This window comes from Euprymna scolopes, chromosome 22 (genome assembly GCF_053919585.1).
Source record: "Euprymna scolopes isolate OS-2025 chromosome 22, ASM5391958v1, whole genome shotgun sequence".
Classification (NCBI taxonomy): Eukaryota; Metazoa; Mollusca; class Cephalopoda; order Sepiida; family Sepiolidae; genus Euprymna; species Euprymna scolopes.
Window position 1 is genome coordinate 93,380,416 of NC_136503.1, and position 25,289 is coordinate 93,405,704.

Genomic DNA, 25,289 nt, shown 5'->3' on the forward strand with positions numbered 1-25,289 from the left:
TAAATCAATAAAAATAAAATAAAATACATAAAACAGCTAAAACAAAAAAAAACGGATATATATAAATATATAAAAATAAAAACAAATATATAAATGGATAAAAATAAAAATAAAATATATAAATGTATAAAAATAAAAAATAAAATATATAAAGGGATAAAAATAAAAATAAAATATATAAATTGATAAAAATTAAAACAAATATATGAATGTATAAAAATAAAAATAAAATATATAAATGTATAAAAATAAAATATATAAATGGATAAAAATAAAAATAAAATATATAAATGGATAAAAATAAAATAGAACATATAAATTAATAAAACCCCTTCACAGGTGTAAGAAAGTCTTTTACTCACATAGTTTCTTCTCCAAAACTGCTAGACTTTGAACTTCCTTCCGGGATTCTGCATTCCGAACTGTATTGCTCCTGCAACTTATATCCCCGATAGTAACCCCTTCTTCAAAGTGGTACTATGCCTTGTTTGGGGTGAAAATAGATAAAAAAAAAGAAATATATATATATATATATATATATATATATATATATATATATATATATATATATATATATATATATATATATATGTACACACTAGACTAACCGTACATTATATTAGCTATGGAATTAATGTATGAGCGTGACACTTGTGACGTAAAGAAAATAGTTTTTGTGACATAACAGACACATTTCTATAAAAGTATATTAAAATGAAAAAAGAATATAGATAGATTTCTATGAGTCGTTCTTTTTATAATTGTTTATTTAAAAAAAAACTTACAGCCATTGAATTAAAAGTGGTTTGCCATACTTATAGGAAAATGTACACTGAACAGATCCCATAATACTGAAAGTTAAATTCAAATTTTGATATATCTTTTAATTTAAATGCGAAAAAAAAAAGAAAACAATTGGGCCACTGAAAACGTATGCAGTAAAACAATACGTTTTATTGTTGCGTTGATTATTTTTGTAAATAAAAACATATTTCGGGGTTATTTATTTATGTTGGTAGTGTAGAAGAAAATGTGTAAATGGTTTTTAAAGAAGGGTGTATTAAAAAATGGAGAATAAGTTAAAAAAGTGAAGGCGATGGGTAAATGGCCGTTGTAAAATGGTCTTATTGCTGCTACCGGGTTAAAGAAGATTTATTTGTTAATTGCTTAAACGTAATACAGAAATTAATGATGTAAAAAAACGCAGAAAGTATTAACAATTGTTTATTTTGATAATTTAAACGCGAAAAAAAACAATTGGGACGCTGAAAACGCACACAGTACAACAATATGTTTTATTGTCGCGTTGATTATTTGTTTATGTACGCATGCACAACCGGAAATCGTAAACCTGATGTTGGGTTACAACACTCGTTATAAGGCCATTTGAGTTTTATGATTATATATATATGATTTTATGATTATATACATACATGCATTATTTTACATACTTTTCATTGTTATGCAACGTTAGAGAAACTCTACATAAGTTAGTACAATCTAATCTTATCTTACAAACGTAAGAAAAACAAGAAATGTGTTTTTACAATCTTATTTTGTATAACAAACGAGGGAAAACTATGTATATGTTCTCACAATCCAATTTTGTATTACAAACGTTTTAAAAACTATACATATGTTTTGAAAATCTAATTCCATATTACATGCTTTAGAAAAACTATACATGTGTTTTTAGATTTTTTTGTATCGTGTTTTTATATGACATATGTATTACCATTACGAAATACATAAGGTAGTAAAACTATACATATCTTAAAAATTAAAATTTGCAATACGTATAAAAACAATACAATTTTTTACCACATAATGTTGTATTACAAAAGTTAAAAAACAACACATCTTTTTGCAATTAAATTCAGCATTATAATTCGTTCGAAAAATATGCACATGTTTCTCAATCTCATTTTTTTATTACAAACGTTAGATAAACTATACTAATATTTTTACTATCTTATTTTGTATAATAAACGTCCGAAAAATACAAATGTGTAGCAATCAAAGTTTGTATGCAAATTTCCAATTGCAAACATTTAGAAAATGACCATCTCATATTCTTTTACAAACGTTATTACAATCTCAATGTTAATTACAAATTTAAGAAAAGTACACATATTTGATTACTATCTAATTTTTAATTACAATTTCATTTTTAATGACAGACGCTAGAAAAAGTATACATATTTCATTAATAGCTAATTTTAAAGTACAAAAGTTTAGAAAATGACACATATTTTATTACAATTTCATTTTCAATTACAAACGTTTAGAAAAAATATTTTATTACAAACATATTTAAATGTTGAATAACAAAAATTAGGCAAAGTATTCACAGATTTTACAATTACATGTAAAATTACACACGTAACGAAAAGTATATTGAATTAATATCTCATTTTCAAGTACAATTTACATTTTTAATTACAATTTCATTTTTAATAAAAAACTCATTTTTAATTATAATATCATTTTTAATTACAGACTTATTGTAAATTATAATTTCATTTTTAATTACAAACTCATTTTTAAATACAATTTCATTTGAATTACAATATAGAATGTGCTTACAATTTAATTTTTAATTACCTAGTTATTTTTTAATTACAAATTCATTTTAAATTACAATCTCATTTCTAATTACAATCACATTTTTAATTACACTTTCATTTTTAATTAATATTTTACTTTTAATTACAATTTCATTTTTAGTTACAAACTAATGTTTTACTTCAATTACATTTTAAATTAAAAATTTCATATTTAAATAACAACTTCATTTTTAATTACAATCTCATTTTACTTAAAATTGCATTTTTAATTATAAAACCTTTTTTATTACAATTTAATTTTTAATTACAATTTAATTTTTAATTACAAACTCATCTTTTATTAAAATTTCATTTTTAATTACAATTTCATTTTTTTATTACTACTCATTTTTAATTTCATTTAAAATTTCAAACTCCTTTGTAATTGAAATTTAATTTTTAATTACAATATACTTCTTAATTCCAATTTCATTTTTAAATAAATCTATTTTTAATTCCAATTCAATTTTTAATTAGAAAACTCATATTTAGTTACAAACTAATTTTAAATTACAATTTCATTTTTTTATTACAAACTCATTTTAATTGCAATTTCATTTTTAATTATAATTTAATTATTAATTATAATCTAATTTTTCATAACAAACTCATTGTAAATTATAATTTAATTTTTAATTACAAATTAATTTTTAATTACAATCGTATTTTCAATTAAAAACTCATTTTAAATACAATTTAATTATTAATTACAATTTCATTTTTACTTACAATTAAATTTTTAATTACCTAATCATTTTTTAATTACAAACTCATTTTATATTACAATCTCATTTCTAATTAAAATTTCATTTTATATTCATTAAAAACTCGTTTTTTATAACAATTTCATTTTTAATTAAAAATGAGTTTCATTTAAAAATGAGTTGGTAATAAAAATGAGATTGTAATAAAACATAAAATTGCAAAAAGAAAAGTTTGTAATTAAAAATGAGTTTGTAATTAAAAATAAAATTGCAATAAAAATGAGTGGGTAATTAAAAATGAGATATTAACAAATGCATTTGAAATTAAAAATTAGTTTGTAATAAAAATGGAACTGTAATTTAAAATAAAATTACAATTAAAATTTGATTGTAAGTAAACATTAGATTGTAATTAAAAATGAGATTGTCATTAAAAATGAGATTGTAATTAAAAATGAGATTGTAATTAAAAATGAGATTGTCATTAAAAATGAGATTGTAATTAAAAATGAGATTGTAATTAAAAATGAGATTGTCATTAAAAATGAGATTGTAATTAAAAATGTGATTGTCATTAAAAATGAGTTTTAATTAAAATGAGTTTTAATTAAAAATGAGTTTATATTACAAATGAGTTTTAATTACAAATGAGTTTATAATTAAAGAGAAGATTATATTTAAAAATGAAATTGTAATTAAAATGAGATTGTAATAAAAATCAGTTTGTAATTAAAAATTAGTTTGTAATATAAAATGAGGTTGTAATTAAAAATTAGATTGTAATTCAAAATGGGATGTTAATTAAAACTAAATTGTAATAAAACATGAAATTGTATTAAAAATCAGTTAATGATTAAAATTGGATAGTAATTAAAATGAGTTTGTTATAAAAATGAGATTCTAATAAAAATAATTTTGTAATTTAAATTAATGTCAGTTTTTATTAAAAATGAGTTTGTAATCAAAAGTTTAATTGTAATTAAAAATGAGATTAAAATAAAAATGAGATTGTAATACAAAATCTCATTTTTAATTACAAACTTACTTTAAATTACAAACACATTTTAAATTAAAATCTCATTTTTAATTTCAAGCTCATTTTTTAATTAACTTTTATTATTATTATTTTTTATTATTAATTTTTTATTATAAACTCGTTTCAAATTACACACTCAATTTTAATTACAATTTCATTTTTATTACAATCTCATTTTTAATTACAAACTTTTTTCAATTACAAACTCATTTTTAATTAAAATCTTATAAAAATCCTATTTCATTTTAAATTACAATCCCATTTTTAATTACAAACTCATTTTTTATTACAAACTCATTTTTAATTACAATCTCATTTTTAATTTTTCTACGAACTCATTTTTAATTAAATCTCATTTTTAATTGCAGACGCATGTTTAATTAAAAACACATTTTTTATTAAAAACTAATTTTTAATTACAAACGTCTTTTTAATTACAATTTTTAAATACAATCTAATTTCTATTACAACCTCATTTTTAATTACAATCACAATTTAATTACAAACTCATTTTTAATTAAACACTCAATTTTTAATTAAAACTCATTCTTAATTACAATTTCATTTTAACTCACAATCTTATTTTTTTACATTTTGATTTTTGATTAAAAACTCTTATTTATTTACAATCTCATTTTTAATTACAATCTCATTTTTATTACAAACCATTTTTAATTACAATCTCATTTTTAATTACAAACTCATTTTTTATTTTCAATTTCACTTTGAAGCTCATTTTTTTACAATATCATTTTAACTTAAAAGCCTTTTAAACCTCTTTTAATTACAAACTCATTTTTCATCACAATCTTATATTTAATTACAAACTAATTTTTAATTACAAATTTTTTTTAAATTACAAACTCATTTTTAATTACAATCTAATTTTATTACAATAATATTTTTACTTATAATCTCAATTTTAATAACAATTTCATTTTTAATTACCATCTAATTTTTAATTTCAATTTAATTTTTAACTACAAAATCATTTTTGTTACAAACTAATTTTAAATTACAATCTAATTTTTAATTACAAAATCATTTTTAATTACACTTTAATTTTTAATTACAATTCGTCTGTAATAAGAAACAAATTTTTAACTACAATTACATTTTTAATTACGAACTCTTTTTTATTAAAATTACATTATCAATTACGAATTCATTTACATTAAAATTTCATTTTTAATTACAATTTCTTTTTATTGTAGACTTATTTTAAATTAAAATCTCATTTATAATTTAAATTTCATTTTTAATTGCAAATTTCATTCTAATTTTTAATTACAACCGAATCTTAATTACAAACTTATGTTTTATTAAATCTCTTTTTTATTTAATCTAATTGTTAATTACGGTTTCATTTTTAATTACAAACTACTTTTCAATCACAACCATATTTTAATTACAATTTTATTGTAAATTACAATTTCATTTTAAATTACAAAATGATATTAATTACGATTTCATTTTAAATTACAGTCTCATTATTACTACAATCTCATGTTAATTACAATATCGTTGTTAATTACAAACTCATATGCAATTATAATCTCATGTTTAATTACAAACTCATTTTTCATTGCAATATTATTTTAAATTATAATTTTAATTTTTATTACAATCCCATTTTAAATTACAATCTCATTTTTATTACAATCACATTTTATATTACAATCTCATCTTTAATTGCAATTTTATTTGTAATAGCATACTAATTTTTAATTTAAACTTAATTTTTAAATCGTTTTTAAGTACAATTTATTTTTAATTAGAAACTTATGTTTATATTTAAATGTAAAAAAATTAAATTGTAATTAAAATGCTATTGTAATTGAAAATGAGTTTGCAATTAAAATGATTTTTAATTATAAACTCATTTGGATTCCCATCTCCATTTGTATTACAATCTCATTTTTAATTACTATATCATTTTAAGTACTATCTCTTTTTAAATTACAATCTGATTTTTAAGTACAATCTCATTTTAAATTACCATCACATTTTTGATTGCAAACTCATTTTTAATTACAATCTCATTTTTGATTTTAATCTCATTTTTTATTACACCATTTTTTATGACAAACGCATTTGTAATTAACATCTCATTTTTAATAATAATCTCATTTTCAATTACATTTTCATTTTAAACTACAATCTCATTGGTAATTACAATCTCATTGTCAATTAAAATCTCCTTTTCTAATTAAACATTTTTAATTAAAATCTCGTTTTTAATTAGAAACTCATTTTTAATTTTAAAAACATTTTTAATTGCAATCATATTTTTAATAACAAACTCATTTTTAATCACAAACTAATTTTTACTTTGAAACTCATTTTTCTTATTTCAATTTCATTTTTAATTCCAAATTTATTTTAAATTACAAACTCAATTTTTTATTGCAATCTTATATTTAATTACAAATATATCTTTAATTACATATTCATTTTTAATTACAAACTCATTTTTAATTACAATTTAATTTTTAATTACAATCTCATTATCGATTAGAATCCTATTTTTAATTTTATTACAACCTCATGTTTAATTACAAACTCAATCTTGATTACAAACTCATTTTTATTACAATCTAATTTTTATTTCAATCTAATTTTTATTACAATTTTATTGTAAATTACAAACTCATTTTAATAACAATTTCATTTGTAATTACAATGTTATTTTTGATAACTATCTCATATTCAATTACAATCTCATTGTTTATAAAAATTCCCCATTTCAATTACAATGTCATTTTTAATTACAATCTTATTTTTAATTACAAACTCATTTTTAATTACAATCTCATTTATAATTTCAATTTCATTTCAATTACAATCACATTTTTAATTTCAAAATCATTTTAATTACAAACTCGTTGTAACTTTCAAACAATTTTAATTACAAACTTATTTTAAATTAAAACCCCATTTTCATTACAAACTTTTTAAAATTAAAAACTCATTTTTAATTACAATCTTACTTTATTACAATATCATTTTAATAAAAATCTCATTTTTTACAAACTAATTTTTAATTACAATTTAATTTTTAATTGTAATCATATATGTAATTACACTTTCATTTTTAATTACAATCTCATATTTAATTAGAATTTTATTTTGCATTACAATATTATTTTGAATTAGAATTTGATTTTAATTACATACACATTTTTAATTACAACCACAGTTTCAATTAGAATACAATTCTTAAGTAAAATTTTATTGTTAATTGACAACTGATTTTCAATTACAGCCTCATTTTTAATTTCAATCTTATTTTTAACTAAAATATCATGTTTAATTACAATTTAATTTTTAATTAAAATCTCATTTTCACTTAGATTTTCATTATTTTTAATTACAATTTCCTATTTAATTACAATCTCATTTTTATTTGAATCTAATTTCCAGTTAAATCTCACTTTTAATTAAAATTAATTTTTTAATTAGAATTTAATTTTAAATTACAATCATTTTTAAGTACAATTTCATTTGTAGTTAAAATCTCATTTTTAATTACAATGTTATTTTAATTACAATGTTATTTTAATTAAAATGTGATTTTTGATTACGATCTTATTTTCTATTATAATCTAATTTTTAATTACAATTTAATTTTATTACAATTTTTTTTCGATTACAATCTCATTATAAAATTTAATCTTTGATTAAAATCTTATTTTTAATTCAACTTCATTTTAAGTTAGAATCTTATTTTGAATTAAAATTTTATTTTCTATTAAAAACTCAATTTTTCATTTAAATTTATATTTAATTACAAACTCATTTTTTATTACAATCTCATTTTACTTACAAACTTTTTTATTTTTAATACATCTTTAGTTAGAAAGTTTTTTTACAATGTCATTTTAAAGTTCAACTGATTTTTAATTACAATCTCATTTTTTAATTACAAACTCATTTTTAATTGCAATCCCATTCATAATTTCAATTTTATTTCATTTACAATCTCATTTTTAATTTCAAAATCATTTTAAGTAACACTACTGTGTTTAATTACAATATAATTTTTATTACAAACTCATTTTTAATTACAAATCGTTTATAATTTTTTATCACAATCACAGTTGTAATTACAAACTTATTTTAAATTACAAACACATTTTAATTACAAACTCATTTCTAATTACAAACTCAATTTTAATTCCAATCTTTTTTTAAATTACAAACTAATTTTTAATTACAATCTTATTTCTAATTACAATCTTACTTTTTATTACAATCTCATTTTAATTATAAACTCATTTTGATTACAATCTAATTTTTAATGACAATCTCATCTTCAATTAGAATCCCACTTTTAATTACAATTCCATTTGTAATTACAATTTAATCATCAATTTCATATTAAATTACAATCTCATTTTTAACTACAATTTCATTTTTGATTACAATTAAATTTTTAATTACAATCTCATTTTTAATTAAAATTTCATTTTTAATTACAATCTCATTTTTTATTACAATCTCATTTTTAATTACAATTTTAATTTTAATTACAATCTCATTTTTAATTACAATTTCATTTTTAATTACAATTTCATTTTTAATTACAGTTACATTTTTATTACAATATCATTTTTAATTACAATCTCATTTTTAATGACAATCTCATTTTTAATTACAATCTCATTTTTAATAACAATTGCATTTTTAATTACAATCTCATTTTTAATTACAATTTCATTTTTAATTACAATCTCATTTTTTATTACAATTTAATTTTTAATTACAATTTCATTTTTAATTACAATCTCATTTTTAATAACAATTTCATTTTTTATTACAATCTCATTTTTAATTACAATTTCATTTTTAATTACAATTTAATTTTTAATTACAATCTCATTTTTAATTAAAATTTCATTTTTACTAACAATCTAATTTTTAATTACAGTTACATTTTTTATTACAATCTCATTTTTAATTACAATTTCATTTTTAATTAAAATTTCATTTTTAATTACAATTTCATTTTTTGTTACAATCTCATTTTTAATTACAATCTCATTTTTAATTACAAACTCATTTTTTTATTACAATCTACTTTTTAAATTACAATCTCATTTTTAATTACAATTTCATTTTTAATTACAATCTCATTTTTAATTACAGTTACACTTTTTATTACAATCTCATTTTTAAATACAATTTCAATTTTAATTACAATCTCATTTTTAATTACATTCGAAATTACAATATTATTTTTTATTACTATTTTATTTTCAATTAGAATCTGATGTTTAATTACAACTTCATTATCAGTTAGATCTCATTTTTAATCGGAATTTTATCTCATTTTTAATTACAAACTCGATTTTGTATGTTAAAGTTATTTTTAATTACAATCTCAATTTTAATTACAATCTCATTTTTAATTTGCAACTCATTTTGATTACAATCTACATTTTAATTACAAATTCATTTTGAATTTTTAATAATTTTTAATTAAAATCTCATTTTTAATTACAAACTTATTTTTAATTACAATTTGATTTTAATTACAATCTCATTCTGATTACAATCTCCATTTTAATTACAAACTCATTTTAAATTTTCAACTCATTTTTAATTACAATCTATTTTTTATTACAAACTCATTTTCAATTAGAATGATATTTTTAACAATCTCATTTTCGATTAAAATCTTTTTTTAATTAAACTTTAATTTTTAAATAAAATTTCATTTTTAATTACAATTTTATTTTTTATTAAAATCGTATTATTACTTACATTTTCCTTTATAATTACAATGTCAATTTTTATTACAATCTTACTTTTAATTAGTATCTCATTTTTAATTATATATTCATTTCCAATTAAAATTTCATTTTCAATTACAATTTCATTTTTAATAACAATTTCATTTTTAATTACAATCTAAATTTTCAATTAGAATTTCATTTGTAATTATAATTTCATTTTTAATTACAAACTCATTATAAATTTTAAACTCATTTTTAATTACAATCTCATTTTTAATTACAGTTACATATTTTATTACAATCTAATTTTTAATTACAATTTCATTTTTAAATACAATTTCAATTTTAATTACAATGTCATTTTTAATTACATTCGAAATTACAATATTATTTTTTATTACTACTTCATTTTCAATTAGAATGTGATTTTAATTACAACTTCATTTTCAGTTAGCATCCCATTTTTATCGAAATTTTATTTTAAATTCCTATCTCATTTTTAATTACAAACTCGATTTTGTATTTTAAAGTTATTTTTAATTACAATCTCAATTTTAATTACAATCTCATTTTTAATTTGCAACTCATTTTTAATTACAATCTCACTTTTAATGACAGACTTATTTTTAATTACAATCTCAATTTTAATTACAATCTCAATTTTAATTACAATCTCAATTTTAAATACAATCTAAATTTTTATTAATAAACTCATTTTGATTACAATCTCCATTTTAATTTCAAACTCATTTTTAATTTGCAACTCATTTTTAATTACAATCTCATTTTTAATGACAGACTTATTTTTAATTACAATCTAATTTTAATAATCTTTTATTACAATCTCATTTTTAATTACAAACCATTTTTATTACAAACTCATTTTTAATTAAAATCTCATTTTCAATTGCAATCCTATTTTTAATTTAAATTTAATTTTTAATTAGAATCTCATTTTTTATTATAATATCATTTTTAATTACAATTTCATTTTATATTACAATTTCATTTTTTATTACAATCTCATTTTTAATACAATATCATTTTAATTAAAGTTTTATGTGTAATTACAATTAATTTTATTAGAATTTCATTTTTAATTACAAACTCATTTCCCCCTAAAATCCGTTTTTAATTAAAATGTCATTTTTAATTAAAATTTCATTTTAACTACAATTTTTTTATTGAAATCTTATCATTACTTTGTAAACACAATGTCAATTTTTATTACAATCTCATTTTAATTAGAATCTCATTTTTAATTTAAATTTCATTTTACATTTCCAATTTCATTTTTAATTACAATTTCATTTACAATTACAATTTCATTTTTAATTGCAAACTCATTTTTAATTACAATCTCATTTTTAATTACAATCTAAATTTTCAATTAGAATTTCATTTGTAATTATAATTTCATTTTTAATTACAATCACATTTTTATTACAGTTACATTTTTTATTAAAATCTCATTTTTAATTACAATCTCATTTTTACATACAATCTTAATTTTAATTAAAATCTGATTTTTAATTACAACTCATTTTCAGTTAGAATCTCATTTTTAATCGAAATTTTATTTTTAATTCCTATCTCTATTATTTAATTAAATTTTCGTTTTTAATTACAATTTTATTTTTTATTAAAATCTCATCATTTCTTAGAATTTCCTTTGTAATTACAATGTCAATTTTTATTACAATCTCATTTTTAATTAGACTCATTTTTAATTACAATTTCATTTTCAATTACAATTTCATTTTCAATTATAATTTCATTTTCAATTAAAATTTCATTTTTAATTACAATCTCATTTTTAATTACAGTTACATTTTTTATTACAATCTCATTTTTAATTACAATTTCATTTTTAATTACAATGTCATTTTTAATTACAATCTCATTTTCGATTAGAATTTCATTTGTAATTATAATTTCATTTTTAATTACAATTTCATTTTTAATTACAATTTCATTTTTAATTACAAACTCATTTTAATTACAAACTTTTCTTTTTATTACTTACTCATTTGTAGTTGAAAACTATTTTTTACAATCTCATTTTTAATTACAAACTAATCACATTTTTATTTCAAATACATTTTTAATTACAATCTCATGTTTAATTACAAACTCATTTTTAATTACAATTTTATTTTTAATTACCAACTTATTTTTAATTACAAACTCATTTTTTACGAACTCATTACGATCTCAGTTTTATTAAAATTTATTTCTTAATTACAATCTCATTTTAATTACAATCTCATTTTTTATTACAATCTTATTTTTAAATACAAACTCATTTTTTTTTACAAACTCATATTTTTTACAAATTTACAAAACCCTTTTAATCCGTTAAACAATATTTCAATCAAGCCGCAACATATTTCTTATATATATATATATATATATATATATATATATATATATATATATATATATATATATATATATATATATATATATATCGTAATTAAATGTCTATCGCAACTATCTTTCGGTTTCGTGGCGACGTGTGTGAATTTCGTTAGTTAGATAAACTCTTTTCAACAATAAAAAACTTTGTTGGCCGTGAAAAACTTTAATTAAAAAACAATTTCGCAAGCACATAATTACAAAAAAATAAAGACGTAAAGCACAAAGAATAATATCACAGACGAGATATTTGCACTGGACAAAATAACGATAGAAACTGAAAAATACAAATTACTGTAGGTGGCAACCGATTTATAAATGTAGAAAAACTTATGGGAATAGGTAAATAAAGTATATATTTCTTAAGATATGTTAAGAAAAAATACTAATACGATTTAATTATATTCTTAGATAAAGGAAATGCAAAGTTCTTCGCCGTCGATGCCCAAACATCAGAATATTTAGAGAGATTGAAAACGGCCTCATGTGGTTGCGAAGTAAACAGCTACGATGTATATAAGAACGGTCACTGGAACATCGTTCGTGACGATCCTGCGGAAGTCTTAGAAATAAAGGCTAAGGGAGATGAATTATTATTCTACTATAGGCAGAACACTCGTAATAATGTAAATTATCGAACGAAAAATTAAATTTGATAGTTTTATCAAGCAGTAAAAGTTATCTTATAAATAGATATATTCAATGAAATGTTTGAAAAATAAAATGAAAAAATTAATGTTGAAAACGTTATTTTGTTTTACCGGTCATCTGTTTCATATCGAATAAGGAGAGGTTATCTAAAGAGTTTTCCGCAGTTAACAGCAATTTTTTTTTTTTTTTTTACCGAACATTCCACAGTATCCTGAGCCTGTTCTTAGCCTGGCAAGCCAGCATCCGGTGAAACATACTAATATTTTGAATATAGAATTTTGGATATCTGGCAGTTAAAAAAAGATTTCCATGAAGTTTTACATTCCAATTTAATATTCATATTTTATAAAACATCTTGTGTGTACATGCAGGTCCACTACTGAAGCAGACAGATAAAAAATTTACACTAGTAACAAATATTTGGTAATGTGAAAAAGGATAATAAATTAAAAGAAAATATTTCCTTTCTCTCATTCTTTTTCAGTATGGCATTACGGTCAATGAAGATAGTACTTGGCATATGGGAGCGTTGCTCACGTGGATCGCGTCGCATTTTATCACCAACAAGAAGAACAACAACGAACAGAAACGATTGCAAGTGTGTGTTTTTAAAACGCCCCCTAAAGGAGCGGGAAGTTTTGCACCCAAGTCCATCCTGAAAACTAGTAAATGGTTTCGAGTTCGATGGACAACGCGACACATCAAATGGAACAATTCATTGCAGCTGATCAAAGTTTTAAAAGAGGCACCGATATCGAAAACACCCGTCAAGATCGATGTGATCGATATGAGAGAACCACTCAAGAAACCCAGGGTGAGAATCTCATTTGAACTGTGCGTCTGATCGGAATCGGGCATTTGTTCGGGACAAAATGAACTTTTGAAAACTTAGGAAAAAAAACGATTTTAAAAAATAATTTTATTTTAGTAAAAGTACTTTTATTTGGTTCGAAATTTTTTAAGAATGTGTCTTTTTTGGACTATTTGGACTATTGTTCTCATTTCGAATTCCCACGACGTTACGGTCGATGTAATCTTCGGTCTTCTTCCTGGACTTGCCGAATTTTGTAATCTTTCAGTCGAACTCTGAAATCTTTACAAGATTTCAAACGGAACTCTTCATTTAAGCCACGTGAGTTGTTTATATACGACTTCGACCCGGTCAAGGTTGGTCAATCTTGATCGATTAGAAGTGTTAAGTAATTCGTAATTTTATTCTTAGTATCAACTGCAAGTTTTGACCAGAGACTTTATTACTCAGAGCTTTATTACATGTATCCGTGACGCGACGAGCTCGTACAGATTCCCGAATTCGACAAGATGTACCCGTAGAATGTTGGTTGTTACATCAGCTGAAACGCTGTGAGAATAACACCCAAGATGAGAACAGAAGTCCGATAACTCTAAATAATAAGTTATATTTGCTTTTACGGTTTGGCATTTATTCGAAAACAAGGCAAATTGTTACCAAGACGCTATTTGGTAAGAAGTTTTTCATTCTACCCTGTCCAAGAGAATGATTGGTACACAATACTCTATGCATGGGCGAGTAATGCCTTTATAGAGAAATATATACTTTATTTATCTCAATTACTCATGAGAAGGGTGTGACCAGTCATTGCAATCGATGGTTGAAAAGGTCAAGTGAAGAAAAGTAAAGATGTTTTTATGCATAACACAGTATCGGATTTACAGCCCAGGAACCCAAGACAAGAGGGGACTTTGAGGCATCATGAGAATACTTTCTACCTGGTTAAGACTAAGATTCCGAAGCTCACCAGAAACAAGGCACATTGCCGCTGAGACATACTGTGAAATTGGGGTCAGATTTATAGCGGCTTGCAAGATGTCATATGATACTCTCTGTACTGTTGCCCAAATGCGAAAAGTATTAAATCGAAACAAGAAAACTGAATTACACTGTCGACCCCCCCTCCATTTATACACTCCTGCTCCACAGTAAACTCCCTGAACTCAAACTAGGTGGAGGGAGTAAAAAGAAAGAAAATTCACCTAATTAGATCGTAATTCTGAAAATTGTTATTAATACAAAATCGGAATCTTACAAAAATAAATTGTTTACAATTTCGATTTTAGTTTCAAACTGGAAATAATCACAGTTGCATTCCAAACACGAAGTTTGGGCTATATTTCCTTATGAGCCGTTTGATGTATTAACAGTTAAATGAAATTTAGGAAATACTCATTGATATCTAATGCCTATTGTTAAGATTTCACAAAAAATCGGCATAATCTCAATTTTCACGTCGGGCTTCAACCTCCTATTTGCCCGCTCTGCGTGAAGCTAATTCTGACTAAATATAATTCCATGAACAAAGCTTCTTTCTTAGAACTGCACGCCTGTGGAATTGTCTTCCGATTTCCTGCTTTCCGGCTGACTACAATATGGTTGTGTTCAAGTCTACAGTAAATAAGTTCTTGATAAACCGTTCCATATAAGTTATCAAATTTACCAAATTTTCATTACTAATGATTACTATATTGTCCAATTTCTACTGTATACTCTTTAACCCTTATTCTTGAGTGGCCTCTGGGCCTTGATAATGTGGTGATGCCTTTGTAAAAAACAAAAAAAAAAAAAAAGGACAAAACGAATCCGAGCATGTATACAACCTCGTAAATGTGGATTAACGCTATAAGGTGATTCGATACAGTTTTTGTTACAAGACAGACAGAGTTACATGCTTCTCCATGCTCGGCCCAACTCTCTTCCTGATCTACATCAATGATCTCCCAAAACACATACTAAAATCTTTCGTTGACATCTATGCTGATGACATGACCATCTATGGCAACACATCAAAGGCTGTAAATGATGATGTTCTTGCTGATTCTCTCTCCTCTGATCTTGAGCGCGTGGTACAGTGGGGAAAGAGGTGGCTGGGTACCTTTAATGCATCTAAGACCAAGCTCCTATCTCTACATCATAAACGCTCTGATCCCCATCTGGCATCAATTGAAATGGATGTCTCTCGTCTAAGGGAGGCCCCAGGCTTTGATAAGCTCCTGGGTTTGACCTTTACACCTGATCTTAAATGGAACACATACATCAAGTCTGTGGCCAAGGTCGCTGGAAAAATGGTAGGATCCTTCTACCGCTCCAGAAGATATCTCACTAATGATGCAATTCTCTATCTATATAAGAGCCAAGTACGTTCAAAGATGGAGTACTGCTGCCACATCTGGGCGGGGGCTGCTAAAAACAGCCTATCCTGCCTTGACAAAATAGACTCCGTGGTTTGGTGGGGGATGCCCTTTTCTCTACTCTGCAACCTCTTTCCCACAGAAGAGACGTAGCGAGTCTGTCATTGTTCTATCGTTATTTCCATGGCAGGTGCTCGTCTGAGCTCCATTCTCTGGTCCCCCCTCGCCAATCTTTTTCAAAAAACACCTGACTAGCTGAAACCACCGTCAATAATTTTTCCCACTCCCTATCTTTGCCTAAATCAAAACGTAGATACCATGAACAAAGCTTCTTTCTTAGAACTACACGCCTGTGGAACTCTGTTCCGCTTGCCTGTTTCCCTCCCGACTTCAACCTGGATGTCTTCAAGTCCAACACAAACAAATTCCTGATGAACCGCCGCCCCCCAAGTAATGACACCTTACAAATTCTCCAATACTATTGCTACACTATCCCTTTGATTACTGTACACACAATAACCCTTATCCCTGAGTGGCCATTGGGCCTTGATAAGTGGTGAACTCCATGTAAAAAAAAAAAAAAAAAAAAAAATTCACATAAACCACACTTATGCTCAGCAGCTGTATTCCAAAATTCGTAATGATCAGTTAATTTATTAATTGGTGATGTGCTTCAATGTATAATATATGTTATAGCATATGCTGCATATCTAAATATTAAATGAATGTATCAGTGTGGTTCTCTCCTTCTCTACTGATTGGAAAGATCATTTTTCTCTCAAAAGAGAAAGGGTTCATCAACATCAACTGTTCGAGACTTGACCGAATCAGACAAACGTTTTTGCGTTGAAAAAAGCAATCGCGAAGCGCTAGAATTTGAATTAAGTAATACAAGAAAGAAAAAAAAGATGAAAGACTCCCCCCAGATACCTTTTAAAATGTCGTGGAGACTACGAAACAATTGAAGGTCAAAAAGGCGTGGTCTTTCCAAGAATCGACCGAAAAGTTAACCAATCAGAATTAGAGGAACCACACACAACGAGAAAACATCAACCAATGGAAAGCTTCCAGGTTGCCTAAAATGTAAGTGGGGAGGTTTTGATTCATTCACGCCTATTTTTAATAGGAGAGCGAGAGAGAATAATGATAGATCAAATATAGAAGTAGTAAGGAAAGAAAATAAAATATGAGGGGTGGAGAAATATATATATATATATATATATATATATATATATATATATATATATATATATACAAGCACACACATATATACACACACACACACACACACACACATATATATACATAGAGGGAGAGGGAGAGAGAGAGAGAGAGTGTGTGTGTGTGTGTGTGAGAAAGATAGAGAGAGAGAGGAAGCAAAAACTGAAGAAAAATAAAAAAAAACAATAAAATGTTAAAAACAGAAAATAAATAAACGAAACGAGAAAGGAATATATATATATATATACATATATATATATATATATATATATATATATATATATATATATATATATATATATGTATGTATATACGAGAAAGGAATATATATATATATATATATATATATATATATATATATATATATATATATATATATACGAGAAAGGACCTTTCTCGTATATATATATATATATATATATTCCTTTCTCGTATATATATATATACATATATATATATATATATATATATATATATATATATATATAGAGAGAGAGAGAGAGAGAGAGAGAGAGAGAGAGAGAGCGAGAGAGAGTTAGATGTCAGTGGTTAGCAGGCGTAAATTTGTCAAATGAAGGTCAAGCGTTGAGAATCAGTATTGTAAATCTGCAAAGAAAGTAGTAAAGGGATTGGAATAAAGTAATGAATTATGAAGAGTGAGAATTAAACAAAGCGAGAGAAAGAGATGGGCAGAAAACTATTCGTACTAGTTTTAAAAATAAGAGAGAAGAGACAGAAGAAAGCAGAAGAACCGAATTTGAAAGAACAAATTCAAGTTTTTATTTCCGTGTAAAAAGCTCGAAGAGAGAAAGAAAAAGAGAGACGCGCACTTATGTGTGTGTGTGTGTGTGTGAATGTGTGTGTGTGTGTGTGAATGTGTGTGTGCGTGTGTGTGTGAATGTGTGTGTGCGCGTGCGAGCACGCGCGTGTGTGTGTGTGTGAGTAGGCTTTTTGTGTCATACAAGTCTGCATGTATCTTTTGTGTGGTAATTACTACCGATATATGTATACATCTATATGTATATATTTTATGTGTATATATGCATATGCTTATATCTATATATGTAAATATGTAATGTATAAATATATATTTATCAGAGTATATATGTATGTATATATATGTATATGCACATATATATATACACATGCACACACACGCCCACACACATATGTGTGTGTGTGTGTGTGTGTGTGTGTGTTTATATATATTGGGTAGGACACTGTCGTAAGTAATCCCACCCGCAACTTAATTGGCTGAAAAATGCGAGGCTCGCTGTTTGTAAACAAGTGGATTAAGCACTATAAAAGTAGTGGACGACTGTTTAAAATAGACATTTGTGGAAGTCATTTACGGGCGCAGCTGAGCTCGAGGGTCGATGGGTAGAACTGCCGACTGTCAACGCGATGGTTCTAGGTTCAATCCTCGGCTTGGGAAGGGTGCTAGTCTAGCCGCACTGATAAGCCAAGGTGTGATACAACGAAACAGGATTTGTGGATGACTACAAATATATATATATATATATATATATATATATATATATATATATATATATATATAACAAATGATTAATAAAACATGTTAAAAGACATCTTGAAAAAGAGTTAAAAACATATTTAATTTTAAAAAAGGAAACACAAGATAAGTGGATAGTCCTTAATTCGTGGAGTTTCGGATTTTGCATATAAAAGTATTTAATGAAACTACAAGTGAGTCACAGATATTACTTGGTTAAAAAAAAGGGTGAGGTAAGGGGAACAGGAGGCGAAAGAAAAATGATAAAAAGATTTCACATGAATGGATAGTCCGGTGAAGGGTAAAAATCCAAAAGTGGTAAATCCAAAAGGTCGAATTTAAAATTTCAATCCAATGGGTAAATTCCAAATGGACCATTTGGAATTTACCCATTGGATTGAAATTTTAAATTTTAAATAAAAAGCGGCGGTATAATGTGGTAGTTGCATGTACAACGTGCCTATTAGTAACATTGTTGTTATCGGAGTTACATTCTCCCAAGGGGCATTTAAACTGATAGATGACGTTAGTGCATTCAAGTGGGAGGAAGGGAGGGATTGTTTTTAATAAGAAAGTTTTGGGTTTATAATTTTATAGTAAATGATGAATCTAATGTTATTGTTGTCAATGGAGGAGATGTATCTATTGATGATGTTTTTATAGCGATTTCTTCTAACTTAAAACCAGGGTGCATTTGATTGCAATAAAATGATTATATTAGTTATGATGTTAGTGGGGATGTTGTTTAATTTCTGGATCGTGGAATTTATGTGTTGGGCAACAATTTGGTAATTTATGTGTTGGGCAACAATTTGGTAATTTATGTGTTGGGCAACAATTTGGTAATTTATGTGTTGGGCAACAATTTGGTGATTTATGTGTTGGGCAACAATTTGGTAATTTATGTGTTGGGCAACAATTTGGTAATTTATGTGTTGGACAACAATTTGGTAATTTATGTGTTGGGCAACAATTTGGTGATCCGTTGTTGATGAGAACTTGTTTACATATTTTTTAGTTTGATGAGTTGTATTTTTTGTTGGATGCGTTTTGCTCGGTTGAGGATTTTTTTTTTCTTTACAAGGTGGAAGCCACTCAGGGATAAGGGTTATTGCGTGTACAGTACGTTAGTGTTGAGATTTGATAAAGTGCCTTACTTAAGGGGGCGGTTCATCAGGAATTTGTTTATATTGAACTTGAAGACATCCAGGTTGTAGTCAGGTGGGAAACAGGCAAACGGAACAGAGTTCTATAGGCGTGCACTTCTAAGAAAGAAGCTTTGTTCATGGAATCTACGTTTTGGTTTTGGCATAGATAAAGAGTGGGGGAAATTTTTGACAGTGGATTCAGCTAGATGGGTATTTTTCGTGAAAGATTGGCGAGGGGGGGCCAGAGATTGGAGCTCAGACGAGCACTTGCCATGGAAGTAACGATAAAACAAAGACAGGCTCGCAACGTCTCTTCTGTGGGAGAGAGGTTGCAGGGAAGAGAAAAAGGCATCCCCCACCAAGCCAGGAAGCCTATTTTGTACTCTGTCAAGGCAGGATAGGCTGTTTTTAGCAGCTCCTGCCCAGATGTGGCAGCAGTACTCCATCCTTGAACGTACTTGGCTTTTATATAGATAGAGAATTGCATCAGCAGTGAGATTTCTTCTGGAGCTGTAGAAGGATCCTACCATTTTTCCAGCGACCTTGGCAACATACTTGATGTACATCTTCCATTTCAGGTCAGGAGTAAAGGTCAAACCCAGAAGCTTATCAAAACATGGCGCTTCCCCTAGACGAGAGCCATCCATTTCAGTTGATGCCAGATGGGGATCAGAACGTTGATGATGTAAAGATAGGAGTTTGGTTTTAAATGCATTAAAAGTAACCAGCCAGCTCTTCCCCCACTGTACCACGCGCTTGAGATCAAAGGAGAGAGAACTTTGTCATTTACGGCCTTTGATGTGTTGCCAGAGATGGTCGTGTCATCAGCATAGATATCAAATAATGATTTAAGTATGTGTTTTGGGAGATCATTGATGTAGATCAGGAAGAGAGTCGGGCCCAGGATGGACCCCTGGGGGACTCCAGCATTAATACTGTGGGCCTCTGATTTCTACCCATCAACCACTACTCGTATGAGACTATCAGAGAGAAATGATTTAATGATTGAGAAAACATTTCCAGGTATACCATAGCTGGAAATCTTGTGAAGTAGGCCCTTATACCACACTTGATAATGGCTATTTTGTTACGGTGGGGCATTTGCTCTTGAAATTTAGAAGGCAAGAATTATAGCAGGTTTTGTAGTAAGAAGTGCTAAAAGTGTTATCGGAAGTGTCAATAAGGAAGAAAGGAATTTTGTTATTAACATTTAATTCTTCAGTAAATTTGAGTACAGAGTTGTCTTGGAGAAGGCCCTTAAGTGTAAGGATTTGTTGGTTGTTATTAACAAGGAGGAGGATATCTTCTACATACCTTATATAAATGGAGGTTATTGGTGTTTTTGAGTATCAGGTTTTCTAGATGACTCATGTAGAACTCGCTGAAGATGGGTGCAAGGTCATAGAAGAGTACTCCGGTGATGCAGACTAGAAGTATGTTTTGGTTAATTTAAGGGGGAGGGATAGGTTTTTGTATATGTTGTCCAGGATTATTTCAATGTTTTTTTTTTTTTTTTTTTTTTTTTTACGAGAACATTTGTAAATAAGCTTTCAACATCAAGAGAGGCGATTATTTTGTTGTCGAGTTGTTTAGATTAAAGGATTTGTAATTTTAAAAAAATCAATTCGGGAATCAATTTCTTAAATACTTATCCCTCCCTATATATATATATATATATATATATATATATATATATATATATATATATATATATATATAAAATGAACTCATTTTTTCTACTCAGATTTTGACCTTAATAGGATTAAAAATCAAGGCATTTCATGCAAATGTAATATGCACAAATTGCAGCACAATATCTGAGGTGTGTTATAGGCATATTACCTCTCCACTTCCTCGATAATCATAGATTCCTATATTTTTTCTGTTGAGAGTTCACTGCCAAAATCGGTTAAAATCAATGGAAGTAGTAAAATCTTTTCTCTCTAATTAATTCCTCCTACCCCCATCACCACTTACACTGTTGCGGGATGGTTCACACGGGACATTTACGAAAGAACACCGGTTTCAGTTTTCTGTACTTTGTAATTGCTTAAAAAATCTAGAATGGAATTTTACTGTGTCTTTCCATTCTATGCTTACATTCTATGCGAAATGCATCACAGAATTAACCGATAGCGCCATTCCCACAAACATTAATTCTTATCCCATTCTTACTTTTACGTTGCTTAATTACAATTCCCCCCCCCCGACATTTTTACACTAAAATAATGATTCTTTCCCTTTCTAGCGTTATAATCAGGATTCGGTTCTGGGGTTCGGGAAGGAGTGAGTCACTCTCTCGACAACAGCACGTTTCTGCCCTCTTCTTTTTCAATCGACCACACCTGGCCTCTCGCCACCAATGTCACACCGCACAATCCGAACGTCAGCAATCCGAAATTCTTTTCAAGAGAAGATGTTCACGACTCTTTTCTCTCTGCGCGCCCAGGGAATTTTTCTCAGCTTTTATATCCTCCTATCTAAAAAAAAAAAAAAAGGAAGAGACAGGGGAAAAAAATAGCTTCTCCCATCATGCTCTGCCTTCCCAAGATGCCCTCGCGTATACAAATATGTTTCCCATCCTTTCCTTCTTCTTTCCCAAACAGCAATGCAGATACGCCCGGTACGTTTTTTTTTGTTTTTTTTACCATATACCCCACACGCCCCACCTGACCTTTGAGATCAATAAGACACTTCATAATCCTTCATCCAAGCAGGCCTACTCCTGTCACATTGAGGCCTCTGGGGGACAACTTCTTGGAGGTTGACATTTTCAGGTTCCCTACAGACATTCTCGTCCAGTTGTAAAGAACTACAATGTGGGGCTAAGTCGAATTGGGGTGCATCGTTAGCTTCTTGGTGGATATCGACTTCCTCCTCTTCACTGCCATCACTGCGCACTGGCAGGGTTACACGACGCAGGTCTAAGATATGCCGGGGAACGCCATTCACCATTATGCTGTTCTTTGACTGTGTTCCCATTACGACCTCCCCTCCCCCAGCGAGTGGTACATTTTGCATTGGGGGGGGGCTTTACCCACACCTCCTCGCCCACTTTAATGGTAGCTTCTTCACCCTCAATTTCTACTGTTTTGTTGCACGGATGCCGTCACTTATATGCAAAGATGGCTCTATGAGGCACAGTTGTCTCATCTTGTCTGGTTTTCGGTGAGATGTTGTACCAAAACACCGCCTCCATGGGTGAAATGTTGCTTTTTTCCACAGCAGCCTTGATGGTGCGATAATTCCTCTCCACTATCTCATTACCACTCGGCCGATACGCTGCCTAAAAGATTGCCTTACTCCCCACCTATCACACACCTCTTCTGATTGGAAAGTGGGGCCATTGTCCACTAACAGTTCCTCAACCGGCCCTCTTTCTAAAATATTTCTTCGATGACCTCCTCCGATCGCCCATGCAGCTTCTGCACTGATCTCTCTCCATATGGCAAACATCCCCGGTCCACAGTCGATCATCGACAGATACAGCTTATGGCGATAATGGGTCACATCAATGGCCAATCGCTTCCAGTCCTCTGCAATGTGTAATTCTCCTGCTTCGTATCTGGATGGTCCAGGGTCTATCGATTGGCACTCCTGACAGTGCTCCACTACCTCCTTGACCTCCTTCTCGGTGGTTTCTGGGTAAACCTCTCTTGCCAGGAATAACGTCCGTTCTCGACCAAAGTGGTGCATTTCATGTAACTTTTTAACTTCCTCCCCTGCACAGCATACTGAGGAAACCTCCTTTCTCTCTTGCAGCCAGGCCTTCTTTACCCATGTCATCGAATCCGCCTTGTTCTTTTCTGATGGGATCAGACTACAGATACCTTCAACTGGAATTCCGCTATCAAATCTGCAAGTGCTCCAAGCCTGTGGTTGATCAGCATTTCTGCAGCGCCTCTAATCCTAACTCTCTTATCGCCAGTCTCTGCTGACCTGATCCTTGAAACTACCATTGCCGAATCGGATTTGATTTCAATCGTTTTCAATCCCCATTACAGGGCCAGATTGATTCCTTTCATAGTGGCCTCCAGTTCGGCTACGTTGATATGGGAATAGTCGTTTTTCTTCCTTAACCATCTTCCACAGTTATGCCTCCCATCTCTAATATGACGCCCAATGCCAGACTGCTGGCATCACACCAAATCACCCCCACGTCTCCGCCACTGACATACCATTCCCCCTTTACTGAGTCTTCTTTCACTCTCACGATGATTTCTTGTAGCATGCTTGTGACCTCCTTCGTCACAGCCGGCGATTGGATAGTGTCCCACCAGTCTCCTGCAGACTGAGAAGAGTTCTCGTTTTGTCAGGTCGGTTCCGATTTCGGGTATTGCATTCCCTTGTCTAAAGACAAGGCTTCCTTTGCCATCTCGGCATAGTTTCAACCCCACCGCCACTCCTCCATTCAGGGACTCCACTGGTTTTGCAGTCAACCCATACCTCGCGATATGGCTTCTCACTTTCTCTGCTGTCACCTCTGCTTCCTCCACGAGAATGTCGTCAATGTACGAACTAGTGGCCTTGTTCACTGTACAGTCTTTACTTAGCATTGTCTTCAGCACGGCAGTCATAATTTTGGGGGCTGAGCTCAGCCCAAAGCCTAACCTCGTCAGGCAATACAACTTCCACTTGTACCGGACCAATTGATGTTTCCAGAGTTTTCCATCTACATGAATCTGGAGATAAGCCGACTTCAGGTCGACAATCTTAGTAGCCTGCTTCACCCTCCTCCATTTCCTCATCACCTCTTCGCATACATCAATCCCCTTTCCAGTGTGGCAGGCTATGTATCTGTTTAATTCTCTGAAATCCACTACCGGTCTAACTTTATTCTTTGTGGGTTGAACAACCGTCAGTAATGGTAGCACTCCTTTTTCTTCCCCTGTCCACGGTTTCAGAATCCCCTCCTCTATCCACCTCTCCGCTTCTTCCTCGAATCCTTTTCTTATTTCTCCTCGCAGTGTTTTCTCGTAGCAGCTTACTTTGTTTCATAGTTCCTGAGGCCCGGAGATCCATTTCCATTCTACCGTCCACCTCTCACCATCGAACCTCGCCAGGAAATCCTCGTCCTCGATGCAGCAAG

At 28.1% G+C, this 25,289-nt stretch overlaps 1 protein-coding gene across 1 annotated transcript in view; it reads left to right on the plus strand.

Moving 5' to 3' along the window:
• Positions 1 to 14,107, plus strand: part of LOC145243548 (uncharacterized) — a 115,106-nt gene extending 100,999 nt beyond the window's left edge. Inside the window, exon 2 of the mRNA XM_080106526.1 lies at positions 13,638 to 14,107. Within this exon, the coding sequence (XP_079962652.1) occupies positions 13,638 to 13,997 (360 nt within the window). The 3' untranslated portion in view covers positions 13,998 to 14,107. The remainder of the gene's footprint in view (positions 1 to 13,637) is intronic.
• The last annotated feature ends 11,182 nt before the right edge of the window (positions 14,108 to 25,289 follow it).